The sequence below is a fragment of the Ctenopharyngodon idella genome, chromosome 12, assembly GCF_019924925.1.
Source record: "Ctenopharyngodon idella isolate HZGC_01 chromosome 12, HZGC01, whole genome shotgun sequence".
In the NCBI taxonomy this organism is placed as follows: Eukaryota; Metazoa; Chordata; class Actinopteri; order Cypriniformes; family Xenocyprididae; genus Ctenopharyngodon; species Ctenopharyngodon idella.
In genome coordinates this window covers 2,447,501-2,462,504 of record NC_067231.1, presented here as the reverse complement: position 1 = coordinate 2,462,504, position 15,004 = coordinate 2,447,501, and the positions used below count along the sequence as shown (strand labels likewise).

Genomic DNA, 15,004 nt, shown 5'->3' with positions numbered 1-15,004 from the left:
GCAACCAATACAGTCATTTTTAAACTAAAGTTGAGTTATTGGTGTTGGTGAATGTTGGTGTGTTTGTTTCTGAAGGACTGCAGTAGACTCCTTCATATAATCCTTTCCCACATGAGCTTTCACTCACCTTTATAGTAATTTCTGATGGTAAAACTGTCATGTCTTTCCATAACCCGAACATGACCTTTTCTTTCTCTCTCATCAGACATTTGTCTTATTCGCTCTTATATAGAGTTCTGAAAGCAGCGCTGTGATTTCACGTCCGCACTAACCTCATCAGTCACCATTACCTAACATGAGATGCGAACATTTGACCTCAATAGAGCAGATCTGACTCAGACTCAGATACGTCTGCGTCTTCGCCAGCTGCTATTACAAGCGGCGTGTGTGTACCTGAAAATGTAGCCCATTTATTTCACTGACCTTCATTTTGCCAATTACACACCTGCGTGGAGTGTCAGAGATTAATACGGTTTCATCCATCCTACATTTGCACTCACAGGATTTATTTGAAAAATTATATAAGATGATGTAGGTGATGTTTTCATGAAAAATAAAGTGTTTAGGCCATTTTTATCTTCATCTCTGGGTTCGCCGCACATCTAAATGAGCATTTTCAGGAAAGCAACAGAAGATGATCATCTTCTAATCAGCTAAATGGGTCATCAGTACAAACTGTCCTGTTTTTCGTACTGATGTCACCCAATTTGAGTCACTGAGATCATTTTTTCCCCTTCACTTTAAAGCAGGGGGTCTATTTTTTGAAACCTATACTGTTCATGGCTGGATAACTAGCTGCAATTTTAAAAAAAATGGTACAACTAACTTTAATTACAGACCTGTAAAAGTCAAACTCTTTGTTTTTCTTCCCTTTTATTCAGTGCCACAAGAGCAAAAGGTATTACACAGTCACATTTTTAACAGCATTAGCTGCCAGAAGACATAAATGTCAGTGCTTTTATGACATTACATGTTTTCAGAGCTATGTTTATGTATAATTTAATCTCATTTATAAAATGTGAAAAGAAAAAGGTTTGCAGAGAGCCCACGTATATGGTATTTTCCTAAATAAATAGGCTAATTGTATAATATATTGTTCTTTACTTTCCAAAACTTCATTCTGAAAATAAAAAAGCAAAACAAATATACACATTGCTGTCATATACTCCAGTTTTCTGCTTATATAGGTTTCTAAATCCTTTCAAAATAATCTTGAGTAAAAACAATGACGAAATCGTTTCTTTTTCCAGTCCACAAAATATGTGGTGTATGAAATGTTCAGATTAAATCTTTTTCAAAAACATTCCTAACTGGTTAAATCCAGTTTGAAATCTGTATTAATGTCTGATAGCCAAACAAATTCAAAATAAAAGTTTAATTAATTAAAAGAAAGTTTTTACCACTTTAAGATGTGAGTTATAACATGAAATATACAACAAATTGAAGAGTTTATCTGTAGCTAAAAGGACTTTCATATGAAGATAATAAAGAGCAATTTTTAAAAATCATTTGTTAATAAATTATTTTAATAATAAATACATAATTACAAATAAATAAATTATTATAGATAAAAATAATTTATTTCCTCCACTTGCACTGTTTTAAAGACGCCCACTTGCACATTTTTATCATGCGATCAAACATTTATCTGGTGTGTTGTTCCGTCTCTCTGAGTGAATACGAGCTTCTGAAGTGGTTCTCTGTAGTTTGGTTGAGTCAGCACATCACGGTTGTTTCTATCTTGGGAAAATAAAGCACTGTGTGAACACATAAATATCAAAATACAAGAGTCTTCAGGCAGATTTCCTTGGATTTCTTTGAGTGTTTTGTACTCATCTCTTAAGACATGTCAATGAAAAGGAAGAGCTTTAAAGTTTGACGCACATGCTCAGAACGATCAATAACAAGCCCTCCTTGATGATAATATGGATAATATGTGTCTTTCTGGAGAGTGCACATTAAAACTCTTCTCAGACGTTTAATGCACACGAACACAATGTGACACGGGACAGCAGTCGATATCCGTCTTTTTTCTCTGATGGTCTCACGTTCGTTGACTCTCGTGCTGAGGGTTTGATGAAGGTAGATTGTGCTCATTCCTATTCATTCGTGGATTTCCCTATTAAGAAACTGGAATTGAAATGCACGTTTCTTTGCATTTGTTTGGTTTTGTTGTTACATTTATCAGGCTACATTTTATACTGTTAATATTAACTTATTTTCAAGGTTCTTTATTTGTCACATATTACGTACATATGATGTAATGTAGTGAAATGTTTTTTCTTAGTTCCTCATCCCACAGTGCAAGAGTGAGTTGAGTGAGTGTGTATGAGTTTGAGTGAATGTGAGTTTGAGTGAGTGTGTGTGAGTGAGTTTGAATGTGTGAGTTTGAGTTTGAGTGAGTGTGTGTGAGTTTGAGTGAGTTTGAGTGTGTGTGAGTTTGAGTTTGAGTGAGTTTGAGTGTGTGTGAGTGAGTTTGAATGTGTGTGAGTTTGAGTTTGAGTGAGTTTGAGTGTGTGTGAGTGAGTTTGAATGTGTGTGAGTTTGAGTGAGTGTGAGTGAGTTTGAGTAAGTGTGTGTGAGTGAGTTTGAGTGTGTGTGAGTGAGTTTGAATGTGTGTGAGTTTGAGTAAGTGTGTGTGAGTGAGTTTGAGTGTGTGTGAGTGAGTTTGAATGTGTGTGAGTTTGAGTTTGAGTGTGTTCATGAGTGTGAGTGTGAGTGTGTGTGTGTGTGTGTGTGTGTGTGTGTTTTGTGACATATCAGGACACAAATGTGTATAATGACATGGGTATGACATAGGTATTGCAAAAAGAGGTGACTTATGAGGACATTACCCCATGTCCCCACTTTTCAAAAGGCTTATAAATCATACAGAATAAGTTTTTGTGAGAAAGTAACAATTTGAGTTGAGTGAGTGTGTATGAGTTTGAGTGAGTGTGTGTGAGTGAGTTTGAGTGTGTGTGTGTGTGTGTGTGTGTGTGTGAGTGAGTGTGTGTGTGATTGTGAGTTTGAGTGTGGGTGTAGTGAGAGTTTATATTCTGATTAAGACAGTATTATTAAATTATTAGGCAAGGCAAGTTTATTTATATAGCACATTTCATACACAATGGTCATTCAAAGTGATTTACATAGAAAAAAGAATTAAAATAATTATAAAATAACCACAACATGCTTAAGCAATAAAAAAATATTATGCCTGACTACTTGAATCACTTAAATTTTTAGTGTTTTTATTGAAAATGGCCAGCGTTCAGAGTGGTTCCTACTGAAGGCATCTGGAGTCTTGTGAGCTTCAGAAGTAGGTACGGCATGTTGTGACCTCTGAGATTTCTAATTAAGCGCAGACATTGAAATCACATGTTCCAGTAAGTTCCTGTGTGGGTTTGCCCTGACCTCTTCAGTAGGCAATCACAACAAAACCTGCTCGCTTGAAATAAAGCCTGATCAACCGAGGTTCTTGAAGCTCATAACAGTTACAAAAGGATTTCTCAAGCCTTTATCAGCACAGTCAGGTGTAGTTTACCAATGCAAGACCTTTAGCACCATCGCTGGTGTGGGTGTCTCACAAAGATGTCTTCTGTCTCTTGCCTCTGTTATGAGAAAAATACCGAACAGGTTTCTTATGAGAGGCTTTCCACAAACAAAAAAAAAACACACAGCTCTTCAAAGACACTTCGTGGCTTTCTCAGGTTTTCTAAAGGCCTGTTCTAGCATTGAGACAAAAGCTGAACTTTTGGGTTCAAAATGTTATGTTTGTGGAAAACATCTCATTAAAACTTTGACTCACTGTGGTGGATTTTCAACACTTCCATGATTGTTGTCCACTTATAAAAAAGTTTTCTCCAATTGACTAACTGCTCGTCTTTAGTTTGATTAAATCTGCACAGAAGAAAATTGTCAAGTCAAATTAAAGTGCAAATTGTTTTAGCAGCTTTACAGAAAATCATGATATTAATATTTATAATATCTTAAAGGGGACCTATTATGTCCCTTTTCACAAGATGTAATATAATTCTCTGGTGTCCCAGAATGTGTCTGTGAAGTTTCAGCTCAAAATACCCCACAGATCATTTATTATAGCTTGTCAAATTTGCCTCTATTTCGGTGTGAGCAAAAGCACACATTTTTGTGTGTGTCCCTTTAAATGCAAATGAGCTGCTGCTCCCTGCCCCCTTTCCAGAAGAGGGCGGAGCTTTAACAGCTCACACTTCGGTTGCTCAACAACAACAAAGCTGGAGAATCTCATACATGGAAAAAGTCAGATTTTCATGATATGTCCCCTTTAATATCTTCTAAATTTGTATGCTTTTGATTGTATAATTGTACACCCAGGATACATTTGTGAGCAGTTGATACTGTCATATAGTATCATCTGTGCCTCAGATGTTTCTCCTAAAATGAATGAGACCATTTTTATATTAAGATGCAATTATTATTATAGTTATGAGACAATTATGAGATATTAAAGAGTTGTTAGTTGTTTAACTTTACTTTACTTTAACTTTAAAGTGCATCTTTATCCCTGTTGAAGTAAATTCAACATGAAAGGGAAGTTAGTCTTTTTAGAAGTTAGTGCCGTATATCCGAGTGAAACAGCTTCTCAAACAAGAACAAATGTAGGGCGGGGCTTGATTTTGTCTGTGGGGAATTGATTGGATGGTTGTGATTTGCTATTGGTGGATCTCATGTGAGTGACAGGTTGCCCCGCCCTCGTCATCAGATCACAGAAGAGACGTCACTGCAAGAGGGAGGGAAGTTATTCTGATTCAAGATTACGAGGCACAATAATGATGTGGACGGATAAATCATTTATAATAAATACTGCAATATTCCATAAAAAATAGGAATGGTTAATTTTGATTTCATGGTGACTTTTTTTTTATGTAGCCGTGACCCAAAGGCCCTGAAAACAGGCATTGTGGTTCACTTTCATAACTCACTGACCTTTTTCTCTGTTCTTTCTCTAGCCTCTAAAAAAACTCTTTCGCCAATAAAAGCAATGTACAATGAAGTCCCAATTATTTGGTTTCCGCTTTGGTGTAAGGGTCTGAAAGAGAGATGCAGAAGAGAGGTGCAAGGAATAATCATTCTTCTCCTTTCTGAAAAGATGTGGGACTGTGAGGAAGAACTTCCCTGCTGATGGTGAAAATTACCCCACGCTAATAGAGCAGTCAATTGAAAGTCCGGATGTGTTTATGTGGTCCTCTCTTTTCATGCGGGGAGAATAATAGGAAGTGGAGCAGTGGGACACAATCTCTTAATAAATGCTCTTTTTCAGCTGTTTCTTACTCATTTTGTCTTGTTTTCCAGTTCAAATATCTAAACATTCTTAAATCAAGATGATGTAAAATATAAAGTCTTGTTTTCTGAATAAAATATCAAAATTAAGTTAGTTTATACTTAAATATACTTAAAAAAATATATCTGCCAACTGGGTCAGAAAAATTGTTACATATTTTACATGTACTTACTATAACAGTAAATTATGCATAATTACATGCAACTAATAATGTAATTAATCCTATAGTAAGTACTCAGTACTTAAATGTATACTTACACTGTAACATGGACGCAAGTCTGTCGTTAATTACTCACCCTCATGTCGTTCATCTTCAGAACACAAATTAAGATATTTTTGATGAAATCTGAGAGGTATATGTCTCGTCCATAGACAGCAATATAATCAACACTTTCAAGGTCCAGAAAGGTACTAAAGACATCGTTAAAACAGTCATGTGACTGCAGTGGTTCAACCTTAATGTTATGAAGAGACGAGAATACTTTTTGTGCACAAAAATAAAACAAAAATAACAACTTTATTCAACAATCTTTTGTTCTGTGTCATTCTCATACGTTGTTTACGTCCAGCGCTTCCAGGTTCTACGTCAGAATGCCGACTCATTATTGGCCGGCTCCTGTGTCAGCATCACACGCATGAGTCGTGCTGATCACGTGATCAGCTTTGGCCAATAGCGAGCCGGCATTCGGACGTAAACACGGAAGCCTTCACTGTGTTACTGCGTCACCTGCATAAGGATAATGACAGGGAAGAGAAGAGATTGTTGAATAAAGTCCTTATTTTTGTTTTGTTTTTGTGCACAAAAAGTATTCTCGTCTCTTCATAACATTAAGGTTGAACCACTGCAGTCACATGACTGTTTTAACGATGTCTTTAGTACCTTTCTGGACCTTGAAATTGTTGATTATATTGCTGTCTATGGACGAGACATGTACCTCTCGGATTTCATCAAAAATATCCTAATTTGTGTTCTGAAGATGAACGAAGGTCTTACGGGCGTGGAACGACATGAGGGTGAGTAATTAATGACAGAATTTTTATTTTGTGACACAGTCACAACCAATCAGAAGATATTTGCTCTTTAAAATATTGTGGTGATGATGGCATAAATTAATGGTCATATTAGAGCATACGGCACTCGCATCGAACAAAGTTTACAAAGAGTGACTGATTTGCCTACGCTTTTTATTTTTGAACAATGCTGTTGTAATGTATCGGGAAGCCAGAATGTTCCCACTTCCCAGACAGGAGATTTATATGATGCACACAGCGGCTCTATCAGCGGCTTGTCTCCTTCGCTTGGCATGCTGAAAACCAATACATTAATCAGCAATACATTAACATACCAACAGATGATAGGACAGCTGCTCTCACGTGGGTGGAGAATGGTACAATTTGATTTTTTTCCATTACCGTTACACCCCTAGTATGTTATTGGGAAAAGGACCTGTGAACCTGTGTTAGGATGATTTGCTGCTTTTTTATTCACACACTGTTATATATTACATGACCAAACAAACACTAGCTGAAATGTTATATTTAGACTCAAAGGTGTTTTAGTGATTTTTCACTCATTGACATTTACTTTCTATCTCTGTTTTGTCTCTCAGTATTACAGTTGCCATGAAGGGACAGCCTCGCTGGGAGCCGCTGGATAATGTACAAGTGTACTATGCAGGAGCAGCTCTCATGACACTGGGCTCTCTGTTTGTGATCAGCAGCTTCATGGCTCTGGGCGTTACTGGCACTTTCCTGGGTAAATCCATCTACTGATATTTCTGTACCACATCCAACCTTACAGCTCTCTGTCCTTCCATACATATACATATACACTACCGTTCAAAAGATTGGGGTTGGTATGATTTAAAAGAATAAAAGTCTCTTAAGCTCACCAAGGCTGTATTTATTTGCTTAAAAATACAGTAAAAATTGCGAAATATTATTACAAATTAAAATAGCTGTTTTCTGTGTGAATATATTTTAAAATTCAATTTATTCCTGTGATCAAAGCTGAATTTTCAGCATCATTACTCCAGTCTTCAGTGTCACATGATCCTTCAGAAATCATTCTAATATGCTGATTTGATGCTCAAGATTATTATCAATGTTGAAAACTGTTGTGCTGCTTCATATTTTTGTGTAAACTTACAAAAAATATTTTATACAATTTATATATTTGGGACAATGACGTGACGGGTCATTTTTTTTGTCCAAAGGCCTTAATAATAATAAAAAACAAAGACATGACATCAAAGTATGTAAGGTGGTACAACTAGATCACTTTTATTGAATCCAAAAGGTTTTAATTATATTTTGCTACATATAAAGGTATTTTAAAGATTTTGAAGTGTCAAAAGGTCATTCAGTTTAACCGTCCGAAGGCCAATACAGTCATTTCATTTGTGATTAAAATATCTTGAAATGTAATAAATGTATATATTTTTTATTCTGGCATGATTTTATAATATCATATATCAACAAAATGGTATTAAAATTATGTGTAGAAGTCGTCGCTTTGTTATGAGAAAGAATGTCCGGAAAAATGAATTTCATTAATGTCATTTGGAGTAACCAATATAAAGGGACCATTTTGGATCAAGTCGTGCGGTCATGTGACAGGATGTGACATCATTCAGACACCTGCAAAGAACCACATGGTCGTGAAGCAAAGTAACTAACTCTCTTTTAACTATTTGAAAAATTAATGTTTTCACTTGCTCATACACATGTCCCGAAACATCAGGTCATTCGGTACAACCGCTATAAATCATGGAAAATGTAATATTTTAAAATCTTGTACTAAATATAAAAGGTTTGATTGTTGTTTTGCAAGCTAGTTAGCTAGATATCAGCCTGTTAGCATTGTTTGAAAATATCGTCACTCGGTATAACCAAAAGTGTCATTTGGTAAAACCAAAATTTTGGTTAAACCGAATGACTTTTTTGGTGACAAATTTTGCCCATCTTGTAAAAAATGACAAAAGCAGTGATAATTGATTATAAAAAACACATAATCTCATTGTTAACACTTAATAAAACTTCTAAAGTAATTATATCGCCATTAGGTTTTTTACACTTTTAAAAACCTTATTCGTCTATGACCCATATATATTAAGACTGAAATAGTATTTTCTAAAAATACTGGTGTAAAATATACACCAGTGTTGTAGTACTCGGTCTTGGACTCGGTCTCGAGACCATATTGTAACGGTCTTGGTCTTGTCATGGACTCGTGTTGATATTGATTTAATTAAAAATCTATTTATTATATATTTTAAAATATTACATAATTCACCAATGCGGTTTGTCATGTATAACACTCCAACCAATCATGATCTGGCACAACAAGTTCAAATTTCATTGGACAACGTGAAGTGGAAATTACATGGACAGACGAGCGATTTCTGTGGTTTGTCTCATTTATAAATCAAATTTTATAAATCAAATATTATAAATCAAATTGCATCGCTGACAAAATGGATGTTAACTGGCTACAAAGCCAAAAGTCGCATTAATGGTAAGTAGTGTTCAATTCATTTAGTGTTGATACAGTGTTTACTATTTGATGAAACTATCATAGTTAATGAAGCCAAAGTGCCACCTACAGGCCTATTATGTGAAGTGTAGGCTGGCGAAATGGTGACGTGAAAGGACTTTATTATACCATTTTTGATGCTCATCAAGCCTGCATTTATCTAATCAAAAACAGCAATATATATTTTTAAAATATTATTAGAATTTAAAATAATGGTTTTCTATTTGAATGTACTTTAAAATATAATTTATTTCTGTGATCAAAGCTGAATTTTCAGCATCATTACTCCAGTCCTGCTGATTAATTTTCAAAGTTGGAAACTGGAAACAGTTGTGCTGCTTAATATTTTTTGTAACATGCTGTGATCCTTTTTTCAGTTGATTGATTTAAAATCTTTGATTTAAAAATGTTAAAAATAACAGCATTTATTCAAAATAGAAATATTTTATAACAAATTACCTTTACACCACCTTCTATGTGGCCTTTTTACCCTTAACTGATAATATTTTTTTAAACCAATATCACTCTAAGTAAATAAAATACAGTGTACATGCCATGGTATATTTGATGAGTATGGTGCCAATTTTATTGTTTCCACCAAACATTTACATATTCTTGAAGATTTCTTTTGGTCTTGTCTCAGACCCAACCTTATGTGAACTTGAACTTGTCTTGGACTCGACCCTCTCTGGTCTCGGTCTCGACTCGGACTCGACCCTCTCTGGTCTCAGTCTCGACTCGGACTCGACCATTTCTGGTCTCGGTCTTGACTCGGACTCGACCCTCTCTGGTCGCGGTCTCGACTCAGACTCGACCCTCTCTGGTCTCGGTCTCGACTCGGACTCGACCCTCTCTGGTCTCGGTCTCGACTCGGACTCGACCCTTTCTGGTCTCGGTCTCGACTCGGACTCGACCCTCTCTGGTCTCGGTCTCGACTCGGACTCGACTCGGACTCGACCCTCTCTGGCCTCGGTCTCGACTCGGACTCGACCATTTCTGGTCTCGGTCTCGACTCGGACTCGACCCTTTCTGGTCTCGGTCTCGACTCGGACTCGACCCTCTCTGGTCTCGGTCTCGACTCGGACTCGACTCGGACTCGACCCTCTCTGGCCTCGGTCTCGACTCGGACTCGACCATTTCTGGTCTCGGTCTCGACTCGGACTCGACCCTCTCTGGTCACGGTCTCGACTCAGACTCGACCCTCTCTGGTCTCGGTCTTGACTCGGACTCGACCCTCTCTGGTCTCGGTCTCGACTCGGACTCGACCCTCTCTGGTCTCGGTCTCGACTCGGATTCGACCCTTTCTTGTCTCAGTCTCGACTCGGACTCGACCCTGGTCTCGGTCTCGACTCGGACTCGACCCTCTCTGGTCTCGGTCTCGACTCGGACTCGACCCTCTCTGGTCTTGGTCTTGACTCGGACTCGAATGAGCTGGTCTCGACTACAACACTGACATACACCAATAATCGTTGTTTTCTTTACAGCTTCGAAAAAATTTTTTTTTTACAGTGTAGTTCCAGTTGCCTAATAATGAGTAACTGGGTCATCTTTCAGTGCTGTGTGCACATCTATTTATTTAGGGGACAGTGCCATCTCTACCCGAGGTTAACAATGTCCAAAAGGTACTTAATGTTCTGTGAGGATTTACGAACACATGGTGGCTGTCAGTGTTCACACCTCTACACCTGACCTATACTGACCATGATGTACCTCTAATTTAGTTCATGGACAGCACTGCCAGGTATCTAACACCTGTGTCTGACCAATCACAATCAAGCAACATTTACAGAGCTCAGAGAAGAGAGTTTAGATGTAGGTCCTGCTGTCAGGCAGCTTTTACTGGACATTTTACAACAGGGTAAGCAATTGGTGGACTGAAACATTGTGCCTTTGCCATTATAAAAGCTGTGTATGTTGTGCCAGATAGATAGATAGATAGATAGATAGATAGATAGATCAAAGCCCCTCTTTCACCTGTTGCATTGTTTTTTGCTTGAGTTTTCAAGGTTAACAATTGCTTTTTACTTGTGAATGAAGCATATTTTCAATTCATAACAGGTGTGCAGTAAATTCTGTATTTATAAGAGCGATTGAAGGGCTCTGCAGTCTACAAGCTTATGTAACACAGATAAATCCATGCTCCGAAAAATGAAACCTAAATAAAAGAAGCGCTAGGAACTCGGACAACCAGGTGCATGTTGTCAACAGACCTTTTGTGCTAAACTGGGTCAGAGAGAAATTGGAAAGAAGGTTTAAAACCCAGGGTCTGGTTACATAGTCCTGATGATAAAAGGTGCTCTACTTGTCTTATGGGCGGCGCAGGGCTAGTGGAAATAGATCGCAAATTCAAACAGGCCTTTTGTTAAGGATGACCTGGAAAAAGCACAGGTAGTTAGCACAGGGTTAAAGGGTTGGGTCGCATAAAAATTCTGTCATTAATTACTCGCCCTCGTGTCATTCCAAACCCATAAGACTTTCATTCATCATTGGAACACAAATGAAATCTGAGAGATTTCTGTCCCTCCATTGATTGCTTCAGAACATTCATAAGGAGATACGGTGAAGAAGTTAATGTTCACAGATCGTTGTTTATATACTGAATTAAATCTGTTCATCATATAAAGTGATTGTGTCTCTTCAGAAGACTTGGATTAAGCCGACTGATGCATATTTATTTTACCATCTCTTTATGAACATTTTGAGTTTTGGGTGAATAGACTGTTATGAGTCGTCGACATGCACAGGCCGAATCATAATTCTTCGTTAAACCGCTAAATTTTCGTGTAAATGATTTGCTTGAAGCAGGGGAGATCAGCCGTGTTCCTGGAAATCTGTCTTCCTGCAGAGTTTAATTTCCAGCCCTGTTCGATCAAAACTGCTAGAGATCCTCATTCAGCGCTCCTGAAATATCTCGTCTACTGCGATGCCTTGTCAGTTTTTGAAACGGCACAGATGGACTCTTCACCGCCTGTGATATCACACAATCTTGTTTGTCTGATTCAGCAGTTGGCAGAAAGAATAAAAATGGTCTCTGACAGAGCAGTTGAAAGAAGTATTAGTAAATTAATTTATAAATGTCATTTTATTGTTTGTTTGCTTTTTTCAATTTTTATTTCCACTTGTATTTATTCTAGATCATTATACATGGTTTTATGGTGGTTTTAGAAATAAAAAGGTAAAAAAAAAAAAATCCATATTATCTCATATATAAGCAGGGCCTAAAATTAGTGCCAAATGCGAGTAAAAATCAGTGTTGGCGAGTATGTGAAACAGTGTCAGTTGCCATTTAACATTTCTAAGTATTCTAACAATGCATTGTTGTGAGAACACGAATGTGAACAAATGTGAACGATGCTCGGGACAGTTGATGGGGCAGCGCTGAATCATCGCCAAAGTTTAAGCCTTGCCAATTTAAATATTCAAGTGCAAGAAGACACAAAATTGAACTCAGTTGGGAAGTTTAGTGTGCGCACTAGAGGTCTTTACGGGTCCACTTGAATCCGATAACCCGAAGTCCGACCCGAGACCCGAGCAGTTCGTGTCCAAAACTTTGACGAGTGCCTCATACACGGGTCAGGTTCGGTATTTGTGTGGCCTCGGGTCTCGGGTAATTTAAAATAATTGTGCTTTTTCCAAATGGACCCGAGAGGACCCGAATTATTTTAAACTGTCGGGCATTTAACAAAATTTTATCATTTAAAACAATTCTTTTTAGTACTCTCTGAATCCATGCTTTTACGTACAATGGACTCTATGCATGGTTGCTTCCGTATTTAGATTCAGCTGCTCCATTTTTGCTTACCGTTTCATCGAGCGCCAACAGCATGGATTAAGATAAACTTTAATCATCTTATGGTCAGGTAAATAACATTACGCCAAAAGTTATAGGACGTATTGAGGTTACAGTGATGAGTGATTGACATTTCAGCACTTCAGAGCGTACTTGCACGTTCACATCAAGTGCATTTTTGAGAAACGCATGTAGAAATGGAAAAAAAAAAAAATGTAACCTCACACACAGAAATCCATATTATAGCTATGAGATTCATTATAGTTCATGCAGGGTTTTTCTTTTTGTGTGTGTGTGCAAAACCCCTTCGCCGGAGATGAGGTGGCGTTGCAGACTAGCTAGTCCAAATCCACTGGTCACAATTGAAAGCCAAACTCAGAAATAACTTGTATCCACTGGGCAGGCAAAAATATAAAGTAATAAAAATAAGTAAATAAATTAATGAATGTAACGGAGCAGCAGTCTGTGCACACGTCAATGCCGTTTACGTTCGGGTCCAGTCATGAAAATAAATGCCGTCGAGTCAGGCTCGGGTCTAATTTCATCGGGTTTGTCTCGGGTTGGGTTTTTCTTTCAAAAAAATAATTTATGCACGTCAGGTTCACGTAAGAAGTGGTTCGGGTCGATTCGGGTCGGGTACAGATTTTAGGACCAGAGATGACCTGTAGTGTGCACACATCTGAAGCACGCACCCAGAAAGCCATGTCTCAGACAGAGGGTGAATATTGAAATGAACTCTCTTTCACATCTTCTTGCGCTTGAACGGACATATTCACACAAAATGATGTCAAAAAATGCTGTCTCAGCGAGTATCCTAGTAAACGGAGTCAGTTATGGCTTGAGTAAATGTAAACTGTCAAGAAAGACAGTGCATGTGTACAGTATCAGTATATTGGATCTGTGCATTATGTCTTAAAGTGACAGCAGCCTAATATTTCTTCTGCTGTCTGTGTTTTTAATGTGAATCAAACACAAAGGACAAAGAGAAAATCACTCACTCCTCTCTGGTGTCCCCAGAATGTGTCTGTGAAGTTTCAGCTCAAAATACCCCACAGATCATTTATTATATCATGTTGTAAATGCCCATTATTGAGTGGAAGCAAAGACATGCTGTTTCCTTGCATGTATCTTTAAATGCAAATGAGCTGCTGCTCCCCACCCCCGCTTTCCAGACGAGGGCGGAGCCTACAGCTCGTGCCTCGCATACTAACAAAACATCTGTTTGGTTGTGAGTATCATCTCTATTGCGGTCACGCTCATGTGACATTGCTGTTCTTCATCATCATAAAAGTTTATTATCTGCATGCGTTTTTAAAGCCATATCCGTCAAAACATCTGATAAATGGCTTTCTGAGCGCACACATCCGAAGCACGTGCACAGAAAGCTGGCTGTCAGACAGCGCATCCCGTGAGTATTAAACTAAGCTCTCTTTAAACTGTCAAATACACCCAAGAAAAAAAAAACACACACAAAGTTCACATAAGCACAGTTGGTTATGTCTGTGAACGTAAACAGCAAGTAAAGAAATCGCATGTGTATATTAGATATGTGTATTAAAATGAAAGCAGCATAATATACAGTACTTACTGCTGTATCTGCTGTTAATATGAACCAAACAAAACAGAAAATCACTCACTGCTCTTGATTGAATAACTTTAGTAGCTTTAAAAAGAATAAATTTCTTAACTGAATGATGCTGTTAAATGCTCTGGTGAGGAGATAAGCATGGCGGACTGTGTACAGCTCACTCAGGGGAGGAGCTATGCTAATAGGGCAGAGTCTGTCAGCAGCTGTGGGTGGGGCTTAAGCATATGTGACGTCACAAAAGCTACAATCTGAAAAGGGCTTGTTCTGAGACGCTGCTTATGATTTATGGGGATTAAAAAAAGAGGAGTGGGTGGATTATTACCATTATAGGGTGGTTGTGTATAATAGCCCCCCTTTAATAAGGATTAATGTATGTTTCATTTATACAGTGAAGACTATATAGTGTTATTTTACATTTTGTTACTTGTCTCTACCTGAAAACTACTGTTACTTGTCTTGTTACTGTGTGTGTGTGTGTGTGTGTGTGTGTGTCTTTATTTTAAAAATATAAACATATGAGAAAAAAAAATAACATTACATACCACAAATTGATATTATAGTGGAAAAGTTGTTGGTTTGTCAGTGGTGTATTCTACTTTTAATCAATCTAATATTAACTATAGGCTAACTAGAGTCCTGAGAGCAAAGAATATAAAGTCTCTGCAGAATATAAAGATGGTGCAGACATCACTGGAATTATTCATGCTCTTTTTTATCTTTAAACAGGTGACTATTTTGGCATCCTCATGGACCAGAAGGTGACCAGTTTCCCTTTTAATGTGATGGAAAACC

General features: G+C 37.6%; 1 protein-coding gene across 2 annotated transcripts in view; it reads left to right on the top strand.

The window, feature by feature from the left end:
- pemt (phosphatidylethanolamine N-methyltransferase) overlaps positions 1-15,004 on the top strand; it is a 74,456-nt gene that overhangs the window by 38,636 nt on the left and 20,816 nt on the right. For both annotated transcript variants that reach the window (XM_051914266.1, XM_051914267.1), the window contains exons 4-5: positions 6,910-7,055; positions 14,939-15,004. The exon at positions 14,939-15,004 is cut by the window's right edge and continues 46 nt beyond it. In XM_051914266.1, the coding sequence (XP_051770226.1) occupies positions 6,910-7,055; positions 14,939-15,004 (212 nt within the window). The remainder of the gene's footprint in view (positions 1-6,909; positions 7,056-14,938) is intronic.